Below are 21891 nucleotides of genomic sequence, written 5' to 3' on the forward strand. Positions count from 1 at the left end.
AACAACAGATTGTAGCAACAAAATAGCATAGTCATAGATCTCTGCAGATAGCCTTTCAGCATTAAGTGCCCATAATAAAATTTCCCAGTGCCCTACGCAGCTGCATACTTTGTGTACGGGCAAGGATGCCCCTGGTGCTAAGTAACCTTCTTTCAGGCTCAGTGAAAGGAGTAATTAAGCCCTTCTGTGTAGTGAGATAGCTGGAAACTATAGAAACCATTGCCCAAGGCAAAGGGCTACACGGCAAGGCCTGATCTGAAGCTAAACCATGTGGTTTCAGGGATTCCCTTACTGCAAACTCAGGGACTAGGGTATCGGTTGAAGCTGTGTGTGTGTGTGTTTGGGGAAAAAGCATGCAGACAGAAGGAGAAGCAGTTGTTCCACTGGAACTCTGCCTGTGGTTTGTTGAACCTGATAGGTTTCTGTGAAACATTTCAGGTTCAGTGATTTGGCATTTTCCATCCTCTGTTTCACTGGTAAATTCACAGCCAACTCTCCTCCCACTTCCTCATAGGTGCTCCATCCTCAGGGACCCTTCAGGGGAGACAAAATTGAAGAAGAATCTTAAACTTGGCAACTGAATTCTCTGCCGCAGACTGAGACCCCCTGAGAAGTGATCTCTTCTTTTCCATGAAGAGATCCTGAAGACAAATACTGCAGGAGACTTTCTTTCCTCCAGCACAAAGTTTGTGTGGGAGTAAATAAACCAGTGATATCTTCTTTATTTGAGATGAGCCGTCAGTCTGTTAGGCAGTTTTGAATCTAGCAGACATATGTGGGTTATGTAGCTGTGGGGAGGTGGCACACCTCAGCAAACCTTGGTGAGTTTCAGTTCTGTCATGAAATGTGAAATCAGTTGAGTTCTGCCTACTTACAGGGAATTTGCTATGAAGTTTTCACACAGGTCTTTGCCCTACAGCTATTGGAGATTTTCCTTTAACTAAACTAGCAAGAGCCTGGCTTTTTGTAGGAGAAATTCCTGCATTGCAATTTTGCTGATTACTGTGATAATCTGTTCAGGCACACTTTGCAGAACTGCTGTTTAGTTCTCTTGGTACCTCACTGACACCATGCTCTTGCATGGCAACATCTGCGAGTAACACTTTCTAACATCTCTGGTTGGCTAGGAGACTCTGTCCCCTCCTGGCAGATAGTGACCTTGCCTGAGTTATCCATTCCTTTGTCATCTCTCATCATTGCTATAGTACAGATGAGAGATGACAAAGGAATATAAGTCTACTGTGAGCACATCAAATGTGTCCTTCGCTCTCTAGTCTCACTTCCCTTAGAATACTGAGTCTAGTTCAAGGTTTTGGTCCTTATCTTCAAGGCGCTCAATCGCCTGGGCCCAGCATATCTAATAGATCTTGTAAAGCTCCGAGATGAAGAGCATTTTTTACAGCTCTGCTTCTTGGGTACAATAGAACTTTCTACTGTAAGAGTAAATCTCACCTGTGTAGGAAACAGGGCTTTCTCAGGGGCCTGTCCGAAACCATGCAATGAACTCCCACAAGAACTAAGAACCATCATAAACTTTCCACTCCAAGGGCAAAGTGTTCTTTTTCCACCTTGCATTCTCTAATATAAACACATACATATCAAGGAATTCCAAACAAATAAAATAAATATCCAACCAAAGAAAACACTCCACTTTACACACAATTCTCTTCCTGGGGAGACAATGAAAGGGAAAAAAACAAATCACACATGCTCTGATGTTAGTCATGTTACATAATTCACTAGTGGAAGGTACTCATATACCATGGTGATGAGGGTGGTATAAGACCCTATGTGCAATAGTACAGAATAGAAATCATTATCTTAAAGTCCTTGCAACCTTGGAAGCATTATAGGTAAGGATTTCCATTCCACACTGCAAGAGTGGATGTGGGATTATTACTGAGGCCACTATAGTGTGACCTAGGCTGGGTGATAGAGAGATATGCCTTGCTACAGATTAGGTATCTAGTAACAAGTTGCTTTGGAGGATGTATTATTACAGGACAGTTTCTCATCTCAAGCTGAACTTGTTGGTTGTAGGCTTTATTTTTGTCTGGCCTCAGAATCTTGCATTCAAACGCATGCAATCAAGATTGTAACATGAATTATTTCTCAATGTGCCTACTCAGGGCAGCTCAAAGATGCTGTATTAACAACATTCATATTCCAATAAATTGAACAATATTTCCTCTCTGGAGCAATACCAAAGAGGAAGAGGAAGTTTACAAGAAAAAGTTACATTCTTTTTTTTAAAGATAAGTGCTGTTATTTGACCTGTAGCACTGGAGCAACTAACTGAATGTAGAAAACACATGTGCTCCTGCATGCCCAGTTCTTGTTCCTATTGTTAAGAGCAAAACTTCTGTGAACTTCAATGAGAGCAGGAGCAGGATCACCCTTATGTGAAGAAGAAAAATAAAAAATGCATCTCTGTTGAATTTATTTCAATATGGCTGACAAATGTATGGGAAACAAATTTGTTTGTTTCTCAGATCAACTATTTTGAGCAAAATAAGAGAGATAAAAATAGTGGCTCATCCTGTTTATAAGGTTTTGTATTGTTACATTATCTTATGCTCCTTCTCTGCATTTGTCTTTTGATGTCCCACTGCACCAGTTCCGGGGGAAATGGCTATTTCTGATCTATTCCTAGTACATGCAGTTTTGAAAGCTGGATAATCGTTAGGGCCAACATTTCCAGTGAGGGTACAGTGGGTGTGCCCACAAAAATACCTGCATCTCCACCAAGACTGGAAAAACCCTGCATTTGCACATGAAGGCCCCATTTCTACATTTGGTAGTGTGTGGGTAGACTGCTGTGCTCAGAGAGGGCGCAAGTGATTTCACAAATGGGCACTTCTATCCTTGCACAGGAAGTGGCATGGCATTGAGTCAAGTTGTAGTTCAGACATAAATCTAATCAACTAGGAGTTCTTAACTTACTGGGTTTGATCCTTAAGACATGTCAGGTATTCTTAGCGTTTGGAGGATGTGCCCTTTCTCTGCAAGGAGCACTTCAGAAGTCATTGTGCTGGTTCACTTTGGAAGAGCCCTGAGAGCTGTCACAAAGGATCCTGGAATACCACTGAGTAATGGTTTGAAGGCGGGGGGGGGGATGGTCATGAGTGGTGAAAGGCTGAAAACACCTGTCAAAAGCACCTTGAAAAGAAATCAGGCCTAGGTCCTCTGAGATATTTGGACAGCTAACTCCAATGAAGTCAATGGGAGTTAGGTGCCTAAATACCATTGAGGAGCTGGGCATTGCTGCATCATGGCTGGTGCTGGCTTCTGAAAGGAACTTTGCTCCCAGTGTCGCAGAAGGCAGCTACAAAATGGGGGCTTGTTTCTTCTTTCACTTAGAACTATTATTTTCTACACACTGTACTACGTTTCGACGGGACACTGTCAGTGTTAGAAGCCTGTATTGCCGACAAACACCTATGTCACTAAAACCTTACAGCATAGCTAAACAAAAAGATCTTTTAAAAATCCAATTTACTTTTCACACTTTATGCTGTTTCATATTTTGCATTATCTCCACTTGGACAATGAAAATCACTGAAGTCAGTTTCCCCTTCAGATTCTAAATCCTGCAATGTTTGCGTTACAGACACTGCAGCCAGAGTGCTTATTTGTTTTACAATCAGTTTCCATTGATATTAAAATATACCAATAATGCAAATGTTTATATTTGGGTTTGCATTTAATCAGAATCTGATCCAGAGGTTGTCACTTCTCCAAAGCCATAGAGTCAGATGCCCAACTCCGAGCTCTGTTCTCTAGCCAAGGGGCGGCCAACCTGAGCCTGAGAAGGATCCAAAATTTACCAGTATACAATGCCAAAGAGCCACAGTAACACATCAGCAGCCCCCCATCAGCGAACCCTCGCCCCCGCTCCCAGTGCTTCCCGCCCTCCGGCAGCCCCACCAATCAGCACCTCCCCCTCTCTCTCCGCACCTCCCCATCAGCTGTTTTGTGGCGTGCAAGAGGCTCGGAGGGGGTGGGGGAGGAGTGAGGGCATAGAAGGCTCAGGGGAGGGGGCGGGCAGGGGTGGAGTGGGGGCACATTGGAAAGTTGGCACCTGTAGCTCCAGACCCAGAGTCGGTGCCTATACAAGGAGCTGCATATTAACTTCTGAAGAGCAGCATGTGTCTCCAGAGCCACAGGTTGGCCACCCCGCCCTAGCCTCTAGAACATACTGTCTTTAAAAGTTATGAAATATATGTCTGTGAAAGATGAAGGGTACATAGTGTCAATTTGTGTTGCATTTTCTTCCATAGGATATGTCTATACTGTACTCGAAGGTGTGATTGAAGCCTGGGTAGGCATAGCCACACTAGCTTTAATCTAGTTCGCATGCTGAAAATACCAATGTAGATGTAGCAAAGCAGGCTTCAGCACAGGTTAGGAATGTGAGTGTGTATCCAGGGGAACCAGGTGGGCTTGGACAGCCTGCGCTGATGCCATGGTCTTCATTACTGTTTTTATCCATATTAGCTAGATTAAAGCTAGTATGGGTATGCCTTCCCAAGCTGCAATCACACCTCTGATTGCAGTGTAGCCGTACCCATAAACAACAGCAAATAGCAAGCCAATACGATACAGCTTTAACTGCAAACAACCATAGGAATTGAGGATGCACAGAATATTAGAGTAGCTTGACTATCATACAGGGGCAGTTGGATGATTGAGACGATTTTTCCATCTTTAATGAGAGTCAGGTTTACAGTACTGTATTCTCACTGCAGGTGCAGAGACACCCATATCTTTTTAAAGATCCTGAGGCTTTTCTGGTCAATTGCAATGAAAACTTGCCACAGAGAACAATTATTACAAAACCAGTGGTATCCCTTCCCCTTTCACTAGATGGCCATACATATGTGTTGCAGGGTTGTACCACAGGTGGTATGGCACATCTTTAGTCTTCACTTTACCTGCCTTTCATTTGCTGTGTGAACTGTGTTTATCAGTCTGCAGAAGTGAGAGGGGAGAACTGAGCAAGCTCAGTGCAGCAGAAGCCAGGTCTATGCTTTTAGTATCCATTTCAGCATTAGGGATGATGGAGGCAGTGGGAGGGCCTCATATTTCCTGCACCAGCATTGCACTGTGACACTTTGCCATTGACTTCAGTGGGGCCAGGATATCACCCATTGTTTCTAAATTGTCTTTTTGATATTACTATTAGTAATTATTTGTTTTACCGTAATACCTAGATGCCCAAGTCAAGGACTAGAACCCCATTGTGATAGGAGCTGTACAAACATGGAGAAAAGCCGGTCCCTGCCCCAAAAATCATACAATCTAAGTATGGCACAGCATTTTCATTTCATACAGACATTCCTCTGCCTTAATCTCTTCTGAGTAAACCAAATAATTTTAAAATGTCCTCTTTTCAACAACAAAATAAGAGGTCATTTTATTAGGAAGTGTAACTAAGAAACTTCCAGTGTAGTCTGTGGGTTATCAGCTGAGCTGGCAGGATACTTACAGTAGTTTTTAATGGGAAATTTGCTAAATTTCAACTTCCTTCTGTCTGCTAAAGAGCAGAAGTAAGGAAGTAAGTCTTGACTTGCATATGCATTTCATATCATTCAGTTGACATAAGCCATGACTAACGGCAAATTAAATTTTTGCAAGTAGGCATGATTTTGTACAAGTTGCATAAGGAAAGCATGAGGAATCTAACAGCTCAGATTCAGTTCTCAATACATGACATTTCTTGTCTCCAGTCTAATGAAATACCTTCAGCTTTGGGGATATTCTTTTATAAGGCGGGGCTTTAGCCTTACAGCTGCTCAATGCTAATGATACTTGGGCTACTAAATCTCTAGGCATAAAATTGAGACTTTTTAATTTATTTTCAGTGACCACAAAAGAGCTTTGTCATTTAGCTCTCCACATTTACTGTGAAGTATTATCTCAGACTTAAATGAGAGCTACATAAGGGGCTCCGAGATGCAAGTTCCTGTTGTTTTTTTAGTCCAAGGCTACATTCTGTGGTCAAAAGGGGCTGGGTTTCATATTTGGCAAAGGAAGAGGGGATCATTCCACATAGGGAAATTTCTTGTCCAAATGAACAAGTTCAATGCATTCTCCTCTCTACCAGCAGCCATTAAAACAGAGTCCTTTCCCTCTGCCCTGCATAAATAGAACTGCCTGAGGTTAGCTGAGCTCTAAGGGCTTGTCTTCACAGCGCAGTCAGCTCAACTTAGTACACTCAAGTTACTGCGCTCCAGCTAGCCTGGCTTCAGCGGAAGCAGCCACACTTCAGAACAACACTGAAGTTATGCTGAGACATTTGGTGAATGGCATACAGTGACTAGACTCGCTGCTGCTGAGTAGTTGGAAGTCATGCCGTTGTTACGTCCCCACGGCATTACTGGCTGGAGCATCAGAATCATGGGAGCTTCAAACCCTCCCCCATCCCCACTACAAGGGGCTATCCTGCATTTAAAGCACCACCTCAATTGAGCTACAGATTTTTGTGTGTGAATAGGGGTCAAGTTAGGGATAACAGTTGAGTTATAACTTGAGCTCACTGTGCTGTGAAGATACACCCTAATTTAGCATACACACTAGCCTTAGGCCTCCCCACCTTCTCAATACATGCCATCTATCTATAGTACATATAATGTTCCTCTTTACCATAATATCTGAGCTCCTCACAGACTTGTCCTCACAGCACCCCTGTGAGGCAGTGCAGTGCTATTATCGATATTTTACAGATGGAAACTGAGCCCCGGAGTAGCCAAGTGATTTGGTCCCAAGGCTGTGTTGGAGCATTAGTCATTCATCCCCCAAATCGGAAATCACTATTTAATGCTGCTCTGGAATTACCTTTTAAACAATAACAGAAATAATGCTTTGTTCAAGTGCACTGACACAAGTGTGAATAAACAGATAGTAGAGAGTCAAAGGAAGAAATCCCTTTTATGTTAAAAGGACACTCTCAGCTCAAATGTGGCCCAAAATGCAACAACTGATCAGATTCTTAGGAGCATGAGGAGAGATCCACCTTTAGATTCCTCAGTTAATTTACAAGGGGCCAGATCCTGGACCCTGGTGTAGACTATTTGAGGATTCCTTTGATTTATAGCAATCGCCTTTCATTTATAGCTGGCTCTGTGTCATCCTCTTTTGGCCACCCCACCTTAGGGGGTGTATTGTGTCCAAGGTGCTGCTGTTCTCTGGCAATCTGCAGCATCCGGAAAAGACCTTTGGAAGATGTTGCAGCTGGGCTTAATTTAGCATAACCCTGAAGGTGCCCTAACTTGCATTGTCGATTGAACCATCTTTGCCCCCTCCTCACCTTCCTGGTCCTGCTTGGCCAGACCCAAGGATTGGGAGCTAGATCTTCTCCCAGTCTAACACATTACACTGGGAATTATGCACTCACTTAATTATGGGAGCAAATCATGTTATTGCTTGGAAGTGGAAATGTCTGTCATCCTAACAAACAGGTGAAGCATTTAGGACACTGTAGTTTTAGGAAAATGGATAGAGAGTGCCAAAGACTGATTTACAGTTTGTTATGCCATTTGGCATCCTTTCTTTGAAGTAATAGAAGAGGGGTTTGTTATATATGATCTCCTTTAACTTTGAATATTTATGAAATGCTTAGGGTGAGAGTGGTATGTCAAAAAGAAGAATAGCATATCTATAAGGACCTGCAGTTGTACTTGTGAGCAAAATAAGGAGGAACAACAAGTTCAGGTATTTAGTTTTATATTTTTGGTATAGTAACTAAACATCTACGCTGAGTAAGTTGGTAGGGTTATAAAATATACTTGAAGGGAAGAGCTGAGATCTGTGACTGTGGGCTGGGAACATGGCAGTTTCTTGGAGACAGAAAGTTTACTTCATATTTCTGCAGTTTTGGAATGAAAGATGATTTTGGAAATTCTGACAACAGCCCAAGTGTCTCTGCAGGACTGAATAATCGACTGGTAAAATCTTCAGTACCTCTTCTGAAAACAAAGCCTAGGAAATGAATAGAACATTTGGTGTTCTCTCTTGAGCTAAATGCCAATAAGAATACTTGTACATATGGCAATATCTATTGCTGTAGATAACGGTCTGTTTCTTTTATTGTATGTACAAGAAAATAGCAATTATATGCTATTTGCCCCAAATTGAGGCTAGGTAAAAATAAGCATTTACAAAATGTAATAAGATTGATAGAGAATTTCTTATGCATCTTTATATGTCATTGGAAAGGTTTAAACAAACATTCCCCCTCATTATTTGCAAATTAAACATTGTATCATCGTGCTAGAAAAATGTTTTGACTGGTGTGTTATGTCCCCTGGGGTGGGTGTGTCTGAGGGTGGGGAAATCACAACAGGCTATGAGGGGGATAACCAGGTGCTGAATATTTCATTACAATCGAAACAAAGAAACTCTTACTTCCCCCATTCCCTGCACAATTTAACTCTTCAAGGTCAAGTTTCTCTGTCAAACTCTTGAAACACACACACAAATTAATTATGCAGATTTAGCATAATCACTGATGCTTATACAGTTAGTGTAAGGAGGTTGCAACAATTTTGACTTCAAATCATAGAATCATAGAATCATAGAATATCAGGGTTGGAAGGGACCCCTGAAGGTCATCTAGTCCAACCCCCTGCTCAAAGCAGGACCAATTCCCAGTTAAATCATCCCAGCCAGGGCTTTGTCAAGCCTGACCTTAAAAACCTCTAAGGAAGGAGATTCTACCACCTCCCTAGGTAACGCATTCCAGTGTTTCACCACCCTCTTAGTGAAAAAGTTTTTCCTAATATCCAATCTAAACCTCCCCCACTGCAACTTGAGACCATTACTCCTCGTTCTGTCATCTGCTACCATTAACCAAATAAGGGGTTGCCAACCTGAAAAAGTTGGAGAAACATTGTGGTAGAATGCAATGCCCTAGCTATCAAATATCTGTTCCACAGATGGGTATTGTACTTCCATTAGTACAAAACATGTGCTCATAACATGTGCCTTTTAAAAAAATGTGGTAATCTATGTTGAATTGAAATTGTTATAGTCTTAACAGCCTAACCTGGGTTAGTAACTCTTTAGGATGGCTCTCTTTAAAGAGTATCATCCATAGGCAAATTGCTGTAGACTTGAGGCTTTTAATGAACGTTGCTTTGCTGAGGATGAAGCCAGGTGGAGGATACAGTACACAGGTTTTGCTGTGGCCAAATAACATGGAAGGTTTTGACCAGTGCTCATTTTTGGAATTAGAGTTAAACCCTTTCTAGACACAATTCTGCACAGCTGTGCATTTTCAATGTTGCTAGATGAGTGTCCAGCAGAATACAAACATCCGCTGAATAAACTTCAGAGTACAACCCTGTAAACTTATATTCTAGAAGTGAGAATTATTAAATAGTTTATATATGACATGGGAACCATCACTGCTTCTTTGGGTTATCTCCTTCTCCATCATATACCTGATAATATAACTATTGGCCTTTAGGTAAAGAAGTAGAATTATGACTAGCTTGGAGAATCTGTAAGGTTGATAAAAATAGGGGACCTGCAGCTTGTCTTTGTTTTTTCTATTTTGACAGTTAAACAAATGTTGTGGTTGCATGTCTGTGGGCTTCTGGAAATTTGTCAAACAAGATAAACAGTTTCCTAGTATAATCCTTCTGCATGCAATGTCCTTGACTTAAATTACTGTATAATTATTCGCAAAAAGAAAAGGAGTACTTTTGGCACCTTAGAGACTAACCAATTTATTTGAGTGTGAGCTTTCGTGAGCTACAGCTCACTTCATCGTAGCTCACGAAAGCTCACACTCAAATAAATTGGTTAGTCTCTAAGGTGCCACAAGTACTCCTTTTCTTTTTGCGAATACAGACTAAAACGGCTGTTACTCTGAAACCTGTATAATTATTAGCTTGGCTACTGCATGTGAGAAGTGAAATGGAGCATTTGACAGGCAATTCTTCTCTCTCTAAGCACCAGTTTATGTAAAGGATGAGGAAGTCCTGAGATTACTCTGACAACACCAGCAATAGTATATTCCAAACAATCTGAAAGCTTAACATTTTTCAGAGGGTTGGAATTAAACTGGAGGGGTATGCCAAGATCTGTTAGTATTCGGTAGGGTTCTCCAATCTTATTTCCCACCTGAGTGGTGTGGTGATCTGGCAAGATGACTCATTCATTTCTATCTCATGCTGGCTATGCCACGCTGCAATAGGCATCTTTGCACCACGTTATATTGTGCTGCTTCTTTGCCTTTTAATTTCGGAGCACGGTATGTACTTGGTAACTGACTTTTGGTAGCTTGAATGGTCTCAATATATATAGTTTAATATGTATATAGTTTATGTATACTCAATATTGTTTAAAAGAAAATCTTTATATGTCTTTAAAAATAGAGATGTCTTAAGCCAAGAAAAGATTATGGCAGTACAGTAATCTCCACAAATGGAGCAACAGACAACACATTTCTCTAAAGTAGTTGAAAAAGTAGCGTCCAGAGACCTCACTTCCTCTTTCTCTCAAGTGATACTGCTGCAGTTGAAATCAACTGGGATGGGAAAGCTAAAACCTCATACTTCTTCCAAGTATTGAAGAAAAGCTGACTGGTCTGTATTTCCCTGGGTAGTCCTTATTCCCTTTTAATAGATTGGCACTATATTTACCCTTTTTCAGTCCTCTGGAATCTCTCCTGTCTTTCATGACTTTTTGAAGATAATCACTAATGGCTCAGATATCTCCTCAGTCAGCTTCTTGAAAATTCTAGAAGGCTCAGCTGACTTGAAGACATCTAACTTGCCCAAGTAATTTTTAACTTGTTCTTTCCCTATTTTATCCTCTGATCCTAATTCACTTTTACGGGCATTGACTATGTTAGATGTCCAATCGTTACTAACTTTTTTGGTGAAAACTGAAACAAAGAAGTCATTTAGCACTTTTGCCATTTTTACATCTTTTGTTATAGTTTTCTCTCTCATTGAGCAACGAGCCTATCCTGTCTGTGGTCTTCCTATTGCTTCTAATGTATTTGTAGAATGTTTTCTTGTTACCCTTTATGTCTTTAGCTAGTTCAATCTCATTTTGTGCCCTGGCCTTTCTAATTTTGTCCCTACATGCTTATGTTGTTTATATTCATCCTCTGTAATTTGACCTAGTTTTCACTTTTTGGGGACTCTTTTGAGTTTCAGATCATTGAAGATCTCCTGGTGAAGACAGCATGATCTCTTGCCATACTTCCTATCTTTCCTAAGCAGTAGGATAGTCAGGAACTTTCCTATGCAGTGGGATAATCAGGAACTCCTCTCCTTAATCAGCCCCCTTGCCCAGCATAATTGATTAAACAGTGACCAGAACGCTGGTTCTGTTGCTTCCCAGCACTTTGTCACAGTCCTCCACCACTGTTCCCCCTAAGCTGTGCGTGCGCACACAGATCCTAAACCCCACTCACACGGCGAAACACCACACGCACAAAAATTTGCACAGAAATTTTTTGCGCACACGGCATGTCAAAAATTAGAGGGAACATTGTCCTCCACTATACAATTTACTGCTTGGTGCGGTCTAAAGTAGAGGTTATCAACCTTTTTCTTTCTGCGTCCCCCCCCCCAAATATGCTATAAAAACTCCATGGCCCACCTGTTTCATAACAACTGGTTTTCTGCATACAAAAACAAGGGCTGCCACTAAGGGATAGTAAGATGGGCAATTGCCTGGGGCCTCATGCCACAGGGGCCTCTGCAAAGCTACATTTGCTCAGGCTTCAGCCCTGAGTGGTGGGGCTCAGGGCTGTGGGCTTCAGTCCCACGCAGTGGGGCTTCAGCTTTCTACTCTGGGCCCCAGCAAGTCTAATGCTAGCCTTGCTTGGCAGCCCCCTTGAAACCTGTTCACTGTTCCCCAGGAGGCCCCAGACTCCTGGTTGAGAAGCACTGGTCTAAAGAATGGCTGTGGATTTCTTATCCTTCAGGGATTGTTGCAAGATCTATTTTTCTGGGCCTTTCCTGGCTGGGCTGCAAGCATGGTGTTCAAAGAATTATTATTTTTTAATAAATATTGCACAGCTCCTACAAGTAGGCTCCTATTTTCACTATTTACTTTTCAATATATAAAAAGATCTCTTCCTTTTAAATTACTGCTGCAAGTAGGCACCTGTCAACAGAACTAAAAACCTGCTGCCATTGATAGACATAGCTTGTTGGAGACAACGTCAAACAAATCATCTCCCTCCAACTTCCTGAAATCGGTTTAGCTGAAGGTGTAGTGTGGAAGCAGGGAAAAGGGAGAGGGGGTACAACAGTGTGTAATAGTTATGTGTGACTTTCTTCCTTGCTAGCTGTAGAAGGTAGACTCTTTCATAATGAGTACAGTGAATATTGCATGAATCAGACACTTTTGTAACTATAGATTTTATTTACATCACTATCTTTACAAAATAAATCTATAAAATATATCATTTACATCTATCATAATGTGAATCAGTATTTTACAAAATATTGTTGTTCTTCTGCACATTTAGATTACAACAAATACATACAAGAGAAGTAGCTGAGGGTAACTGATGCAAAAATGTCCCTGCAACAACATGCCTTTCTTTTCTGAAAATGCCTCTCTTACCCTTCCTCCATTTCCTCAATATTTTGTCCTTTAATATTTTTAAAAAGAGACAAAGAATTTTTTTCCCAATAATAAATACATTTGTATATTAAGCATACTATCATGTGATATGTTGGAGAAATATCAATTTTCTTTATTTTTTGTGTATTCTTTCTGAATTAGTTCTCTAAAAGATACAAATTTATCCTATCCCTATAATAAAAACAAAAATTAGGGCAATGAATTTTGCCACCCACATAACTAATTATGTTTTTCCATAATATACTCATTGCAATCCACTTTTGTGAGGAAAAATTTGACTTTTTGCAGACATATAATACAGCATGTTCAGATAATTTTGCAGCAATTGAAGGATTTGTTTCTATTAAACTAAGACCAAGCTGTATGCCCAATATTATTTTTCTTTGCCCATACAGCAACTATCCTCCTTTTATGCACACAGCAATATAGCCTAGCTGCTGGCCATTTCTGAACTGAGTATTAATTAAGTTATATGGTCTAGCAGATTCATGAAGGTGTGTATAATATTAAACCCCATTTCCTGGAAAGTCTTTCCATTGACTCCAGTGATTTTGGATTAGGCTCAATCCAAATTTGCTATAAGAACTAGAGGCAGATCCTTAAAGGGTGTAAACTGTCATAGCTTCATTGCCCCACTGTAAGCCAATGACGAAGTATGGCCCATAACTAAATTTCTCACATTTAAAACATACTGAAATTGTTTGCTACTATTTTATTAAGGTGGTACCCATCAAGAATAACTTCATAATTTTAGTGTCATGTATAAATCAAATGTAAAATATTATTCTACTTACTACTAGTCAGATTTTAAACCAACCACTGAAACAAAAATACAAAGATTTTCATATTAAAATCAGTTAAATCTAAAGTTTTCTTGGAAAGGAAAAGTTTCCTTTGAAAACTATGCTGTGCTGTTCATAATTCTGATGAACTTTAATATTCAATAAATTATTTTTTTCTAATTATATATTTAATACTTGCTTTACAAGAAGTACCATATTATGGTGCAATATAATTAGTGCCACAGGTTATAAATAAACCATTAAAAATTGCATCCCACTTCAAGACTCCTTTATAATAATGTTTCTCAGAGTTGAAAAATAAATATGATTGATAAAATTCTCTTTACACGTTTTAAACCTGGAATTTTACCAAGTGCTTGCTGCTGCATTCTCAATATAAAGTCATATTTAATTGTCTATTTGGGTATTTGTTTTCAGCCTAAATCTGGTACAAGACTGAACTTGGTCCCTTTTCAAAAGCTGAAACTTTTTCTGCAATAGAAATCTCTTCTTGGGAGTCCTGAAGCTGCTCCTTTGTGTTGCTTGTCTCATTGCTACAGTTTTCAGATTCTTCTGAAATGACAGTTAACTTGTCAAAGGAGTGATCCTCTTCTGATAAGTGTGGCGAAAGAAACTGTGAACTGTAGGAAGGCTTGCTCAAAAACTGGAGGAAATAAGAGCGGAAATAAGAATCAGACTGTGGCTGTTCCTCTTTTCCAGCATCAGCAGCAGTTTTCTCAGCAGTCTTTAAAGACCTTGCACTGGTAACTCACTGTCTTAGGCCTCATCTACACTAGAAAAAGGTCTAGCTATGCTGGCAAACCCTCCTAGACACAGCTTATACTGGTAAAAGAGTGCTTTTGTCTATATGGCTTATACCAGTTCCCTGAATGAAATATGCTATACCAGCAAAAGGCCAGCATCACTGCATCTATGCTAGGGCTTTAGATGGTATAACTTTGGTGGCTGGGCAAATAATCGCACCTCTGACCATAATAGCTACGCCACCAAAAATTTTAAGTGTAGACTACTTTAAAGTGTATCTGTTAATTTGTACTCTCTATTCAAAGTGCAACGAACCACCTCTCATTCAACGTGACCTAATCAGATTCTCTTTCTCTATTGATACACCACAATGCTCATCCAAGAAGCAATGGGTACGCCAATGCACTGAAAAAATTCTCTCTGGAGTAACACCACAGTAACAAAATATAGAAAGGATTGTTACCACTTTTAATAGATCCTTGTCAAAAATTCTGATGGAATCTATTTCAAAGCAAATCACATTAATCCTGACTTATTACTCACATGAGGGTTAAATGCAGTGCAGAGCCATACCAACATTTTTCCTTTAATTCATTTTTTAACATTTGTAAGAACTGTACAATGATAACAAAAGAAAAGTGTTGTCTGTTCTGTTAACCCCTCTGGAGTTTCAAGCACAATTTTATTTGACTGTTAAAACATGGGCATAGCTGGGGGTGGAGGGTGCTGCCCCCCAAAACTGCAAGCCTCAGGCAGGTGTGGAATTTGCCCCCCTACCCCATGCGTGGCCCCATTGGCCTGACTGGAGCTACCCCCCTGAATATATACATCCATTTTAAATTCACATAATCTAGGCAACTACTATTTTGCTGATCTCTCAAACTGTTGCTCAGTTTGCAAAAACAAATACCATCTACAGAAATGTGGTTGATTAGAATAAAATAATTAAGACAAAAAGAACTATTTACTGCCTGTATTAGGCTACTGTGACAGAATGTACCTGTGTTCACACCCTACACACTATTGTAATAATCTTTGTACAAACTATGCCTTGTGAGGTATAATTTAAAAACTCATAATTTGCTGATCAATAATATCACAGCAAAATGCATGTGGCAGCACTATGCCTCTCACAGAGGTGGAGTTATTAAGTCAGTGTAGTGGGTGAGTTACATGGGTGGGAGCTACATTTTAGTGTAGACACTTACAAAGTTAGGTCGAAATTAGCTGCCTTACGTTAACCTAACTCTGTAGTGAAGACCAGGCCTCATTCAAACAGCTCTCTGCTCAACAGAAGCCTGGTCATATTCCCTGACAAAAATGAGTAACATTCATTACTCTGTTTATGTGAAGGTTTCAGATACCTCTGAAACTCTTGGCTTAAATTGAGTTGCACTATAACTTCTCTCTCACCTGAAACAGGATTCTCTCATTCATACAGTACAACTCAGTTTAAGCCAAGAGTTTCAGAGATATCTGACACCCTCACATAATCAACGGATTAGTGAATGTTACTCATTTTTGTCAGGGAACATGACCAGCCTTCTGTTAAGCAGACAGCAGTTTGAATGAGTTACACTGTATCAGAATCTGCATGAAGAAACTGGAGGTTACGCAGAATATTACGGACGTTAAGCAAATCATCTTACATTATTGCTGCACTGTTCTTGTGTCCTTCATTTTGGTTTATTTAATCCTCAACTGAAGTTCTAAAATGAGACATTGGAGGTAGTTCTCAATGGTTCCCTTCTCCCCCACCCAAATTAAAATAAAATAAAGTTACATGTGACCCCTCTCAAACGGAATTTTAGGATGCATCAGGGTGGATAAACATCAATGACTTAAAAAAAAAAAAAAAAAAAATTGGATTTTTTTAAATTTAAAATCAGATTTTTTTGATAAAATGCTTTGAGGAAAAAACCTATCTAAAGATAATTTTAATTAAGATACATTACAGCTCAAAGATATCTCGTCACGGAATAGGAATTATAAATTCTAATTCTATAGTAGGAGACAATATATTCATGTAATGTTTAAGAAAAGTTTTGTAAATGATTTCTAATAGTTCATGGACTAGGCACCCAATCTTACGGGGTTCCGGGGGTTTCTGTAGAGATTATTTAGGTTAATCTTTCTATCTACCCAATGGGACTCAGTGCTCAGTCTAGAAGATGCCATCAGAGATGATTAGTTTTGCGGTTCTCAAACTGTGGATTTGCGTCTCCAGAGATAACATGCTTGTTAACAGAAAAAAATTGTTTTAAATAAAATAAAGGTATGAAATAACAGACATCAACCCTATCGTCACTCTGCAAATGTGTACACAGAGTCAACCCCTTACTTCTCTCCAAAAGTGCACAGTTTCAAAAAGTTCAATGAATAGAAGATTGTTGCGGGCGGACTAGATCTGGACAAGGAAAAGAAGTCTGGAGATAAATGTGAGAGGGGAGGGACAGGCAGTAGAAACAAAAGTGAAACTGTTTGAGCAGCTTATTCCAGAAGTCTTAAGGTCTTTGAGTGTAGCCTTCATTGATTTGAGTTCTACCATACCATTCTCTCACTAGAAGGGAAAACCTATAATGGCAGCAGGCAGGGCTGGCTCTAGGCATGAGCTAAGCAAGCTGGTGCCTGGGGCGGCGCTGCTGAAGGGACAGCACTTCAGCTGTTTGTGGGGTGGCACTCCAGCAGCAGCCTGGCAGCAATTCAGCGGCATCTCTTCTGCCTCGGGTCTCGCCGTCGGCGGTAATTCGGCGGCAACTCCCTCCGATGTTCCTGTTCTCTCTGGCGGCGTCATATTCGACAGGTTTTTTTTTCCCCCCTGCTTGGGGTGGCAAAAAACAGAGCCGGCCCTGGCAGCAGGCTGTAAGAGTTTGGGAATATTTTATTGAAGTTCCTCTACCTGTGAGTAAGACAGGCATGCGTGCAAAATGCAAACAGTGCAACAAAGAAATGCAAGGCCTGGTTATCCAAACGAAACAGTGCACAAAGGAACAAGTGTTCCTTCTCAGGAGGAAGCTGCATTGAAGATGATGAAAGGAACATGCAGGATCTTCAGGTTGATAAACTTTTTTATTTCATACTTCTTTCTTAAGGACTGCCCGTCTTCCTTCTGGACTATTCTTGAATTCTCATGTTTGAGCAAAAAATATAGTTATTACTCGACGGTACTATCATTTTAGATGCAGTTGTGATAAAAAATAAATCGCTGAAATAGGCAGATCTTCCTTTTACAATTTCACCTTTAAAGTGGTACTGAGTGTCAGTGAATGCAATGAGGAATACTAAAGGAGTAGTAATGGTAATAATAATTAAATAACTGCCTTGACTTATTTTGTTTAGAAGAATCCATCCTCAACATACAGGATTCTGAAGACTATCCATCTTTAAGATCACCATCATTTTCTATAGTTTCAGAGTTATCTGCCAATGATAGTGTTTCAGTCACATCATGATTGTCACATAGCCACAGTATATCACCTGTAGCAAAAAGAAAAAAAAATCTCCATCATCCAGAAATAACCACAGAAAAATTTGTGAAAAGAACCAGCAGATTACAAAAAGGTAATTGATAAAAAAAATTGCCCGGTTTGTTTATGCAACAAACTCTCCTTTCCGTATGATTGAGAACCCACACTTCATTAACATGGTTCAGTCATTAAGACAAGGATACAGTCCACGCAACAGAGCAGATGTCGCAGGTAAATTGCAGGATAAAGTGTATGAAAGAGAAATTGAGCAGTGTGAAAAAGGTCTAGAGGGTAAAATTGTTAACCTGAGTCTTGATGGGTGGAGCAATGTCCACAATGATCCTGTTGTATGTGCTTGTGTGACAAGAGAAGAAGGGAATGTCTTCCTTACAGAAACAATTGATACATCAGGAAATGCACACACAGCAGAATACTTACAAGTAGCAGCGGTAAAAGCTATAAGAAACTGAAAAAAAAAAATTCAAATGTCTAGTACGCAGCTTGGTCACAGACAATGCTGCAAATGTATCCAAGATGAGAATAAATTATTTAGAAGAGAGTCCCAAGCTAATAACATAGGGTTGAAGTGCTCATTTGATGCACCTCCTATGCAAAGACTTCATTGTTCCAGAAATGAAGGCTAATGTTATTGAAATTGCAAAATACTTCTGTAACAACCACTTTGCAGAAGCTGCTTGAAAAAAGTGGGAGGAACCAAATTAACTTTCCCACAAGATGTGTGATGGAACTCAGTAGTGGACTGTTTTGAGCACTATATCAAGAACTGGTCTAATTTGATGACAGTTTGTGAATAAAATTGTGAAAAAATAGATGGCACTGTCACAGCCGAAGTTCTCAACGTTGGGCTTAAGAGAAATGTTGAACACATGCTGCGTAACCTGAAGCCTATTTCTGTAGCCTTGAAAAAAAAATGCAGGGAAATAGCGGTTTTATTGCTGACGCTATTGAAATTTGGAAGGAACTGAGTGAGATCTTAAAAAGAGAAATATGCAATGACAGAGTTAAATTACAAGCATTAAAAAAAATGAATGGGACAAACACTATCGCCAACTCATTTTCTTGCAAATATTCTCAATACTCGGTACCAGGGTCAAACTTTAACTCCTGAAGAAGAGGAGTTGGCTAGGACATGGACATCCAGCAATCACCCCTCCATAATGCCAACTATAATAAACTCCAGAGCTAAGGGTGAACCATTCAAGAACTATATGTTTGCTGATGATGTTTTAAAGAAAGTCACACCAGTGAACTGATGGAAGTCACTTAAGCACTTGGTTCAGAGTCTGTTGAAGTGATAATTTCACTTTTAACAGCAGTAGCTTCTTCTGCAGGTGTAGAAAGAATATTTTCTTCCTTTGGACTAATTCATTCCAAATTGAAAAATCATTTGTGTCATAAGTATAAAGGGAAGGGTAACCACCTTTCTGTATACAGTGCTATAAAATCCCTCCTGGCCAGAGGCAATGTCCTGTTACCTGTAAAGGGTTGAGAAGCTCAGCTAACCTGGCTGGCACCTGACCCAAAGGACCAATAAGGGAACAAGATACTTTCAAATCTTGAGGGGGGGTGGAAGGCTTTTGTTTGTGTTCTTTGTTTACATGGTTGTTCTCTCTTGGGACTCAGAGAGGCCAGACAGAAATCCATTTTCTCCAACACATCCTAATCCAAGTCTCCAATATTGCAACCAGTACAGGTAAGCCAGGCAAGGCAGATTAGTTTATCTTTTGTTTTATGTGAATTTTCCCTGTGTTAAGAGGGAGGTTTATTCCTGTTTTCTGTAACTTTAAGGTTTTGCCCAGAGGGGGATCCTCTGTGTTTTGAATCTGAATACCCTGTATTTTCCATCCTGATTTTACAGAGGTGATTCTTTTACCTTTTCTCTAATTAAAATTATTCTTTTAAGAACCAGATTGATTTTTCATTGTTCTTAAGATCCAAGGGTTTGGGTCTGTGTTCACCTGTACAAATTTGTGAGGATTATTCATAAGCATTCCCCAGGAAAGGGGGTAGAGGGCTTGGGGGGATATTTTGGGGGAAGACGTCTCCAAGTGGGCTCTTTCCCTGTTCTTTGTTTTAAACGCTTGGTGGTGGCAGCATACTGTTCAAGGACAAGGCAAAGTTTGTACCTTGGGGAAGTTTTTAACCTAAGCTGGTAAGAATAAGCTTAGGGGGGTCTTTCATGCGGGTCCCCACATCTGTACCCTAGAGTTCAGAGTGGGGAAGGAAACCTGACAGTTTGGGACCTGAAAAAGCAGGAAAGCTTGTTTTTCTTTTCCAAATTATGAACAAACAGGAAAACGAAAGTGAAGACGACTGAGTTAGCTGCAGAAGCCAATATTTTAAGTTTCTCATGTTGACCTGGCTGACATAGTAGATTCAAATTTTTTTTTTAAATATTTCATTCAACTATTTTAGTTAAACAGTTTTAACAAAAACAAACCTGATTTTAAAAAACTTAAATGTTTAACTAAATTCAAAAATTCATATGCTTGTTTTGTTATAAAATTATATGTTTGCTGTTGAAGAAAAAAAAAATCCAGAATACATAATGTTAAATTGTTTTAGTTAACTAAAACAACAAATGTCTGTCTGGTGATATTCTCCTCCTAATACAGCATGGCAAGAAAATCCTCTAAATATTAATGATTAAGCTGTTGAATTGGAGATAGTTCACCTCCCAATAACTTCATAAATATCTTCAACTGCCTTTGGTAAATGAAATAACCAAACAATCATTCATTTTTTGATATAGTTGTAAAACTAATCTGAAAAGTTTTCAAAATAAATCACTTTAAAAATGTAGAGTGTGTACCTTCTAAAACTGAAACCTACATCTATCTCTGAGTTGTGAAGAAAATGTATTAAGGTTGTAACAACCAACAAGAATGCACTTTTATGTAGAAATCCATGATTAAATTGAGTCTTCCTGACTAGTGATTTAAATCAATTCCACCCTGGGATGCATATTGTTATATTTTCCTACAAATGTCTAACACAATAAAAATTTTAAGGGTCTTCTCTTCACAAAATACATATCTAACCTCCTTTAACTTTAAGGGGCATTGTGTGTATACTGAGGGGAGAAAAGATCACCTAAACTGGAATTATGTATTTCTTCTAAATATTCACAGATTTCTTACACATACTTGCACTGCACTGAACATGGGTAATTCCAACTCACAAAGGGACAAGGCCCTCCTCCACACTGGGAAACATTTCATATTAACTTATTTTTAAAGATGAAGTGACCAGGGAGCAGATGAGGCAAAATGTGATTACAAACCTCTTAGAAACATAAAGCACTACTTAAACATATGTTTCCTCCCTTCATTCTGGACAGTCTAAATCAGGGTTTTCAACCTGTGGTCTGTGGACCTCAGGGGTTCTGCAGATTAAGGTTAAGGGGACTGCAAAAGGTGACTACAAAAATAAAGTTTCAGATCCCAGAAAAGGCATTCTATTTTTCTGATAAATCAAAATTATCTGAATATCCCCACCTGCAGTCAAAACCTGGAAGTGTTGTTGTTACCACCGAAGCCCAGTTTAGTGCCCTTTCTCACACTGTGTCAAATGCTGTGCCAAACACATGCAACATTTATAGTTGAATTCTGTACAGTCAGTTTTCAGTCTAAGACTAGTATGGTAGGGGTCTACAGACCACAGATTGAATTTCCAAACGGATCTGCACCTTAATTCAAATTTTTTTTAGGGGTCCGCATATGAAAAAAGGTTGAAAACCACTGATCTAAATGGTCCTTGGCTGTAATATTAAACCAACCACAAGAGGCCAGCCTTAGGCTAAAATTTAGAACAAATCCACATGGCTTCCGTTTTGCATTCTTAACAGTCTTGCATAGAATTTATTTACTTATTTATTGAATTTAGGAATGGGCGGGGAGGGGGGAGAAGGGGAGAAAACATGCAAAACAAAAATATTCAGATTCTAAAGCACCCACATAATTTGTAAAACAAGGTTTTAAAATCACCACCATATGGGTAAATGACTAAAAAGAAGGAAAAAACAAAACAAAACAAAAACACTACAAAAGATGAGCCTGGGAGCTTAAATTAATTACTTTGCTAGACACTAAAAATCAGGGACTGAGTAGAGAGACAGGATTTATGGTTTATTAAAATATACAACCCACTAACAACCCCTCCACCTGCCCTTCTCTGCCTCTTTCTTTCCTCATTGCTGGAGGTGGGTTAATGGGCCACTTCACCTTGAATAGTCCCTTGAA

At 39.6% G+C, this 21891-nt stretch overlaps 1 protein-coding gene across 3 annotated transcripts in view; it reads right to left on the minus strand.

The window, feature by feature from the left end:
• Positions 1–451: 451 nt before the first annotated feature.
• The window catches only part of IL10RB (interleukin 10 receptor subunit beta), a 38406-nt gene continuing 16966 nt past the window's right edge, over positions 452–21891 (minus strand). For 2 of the 3 annotated variants that reach the window (XM_077819208.1, XM_077819199.1), the window contains exon 7: positions 12404–14061. In XM_077819208.1, the coding sequence (XP_077675334.1) occupies positions 13837–14061 (225 nt within the window). In that variant the 3' untranslated portion in view covers positions 12404–13836. Of the gene's footprint in view, positions 535–12403; positions 14062–21891 lie in introns of those variants that run through there. The other variant, XM_077819214.1, reaches the window with a different exon arrangement.

The sequence above is a fragment of the Eretmochelys imbricata genome, chromosome 1, assembly GCF_965152235.1.
Source record: "Eretmochelys imbricata isolate rEreImb1 chromosome 1, rEreImb1.hap1, whole genome shotgun sequence".
Classification (NCBI taxonomy): Eukaryota; Metazoa; Chordata; order Testudines; family Cheloniidae; genus Eretmochelys; species Eretmochelys imbricata.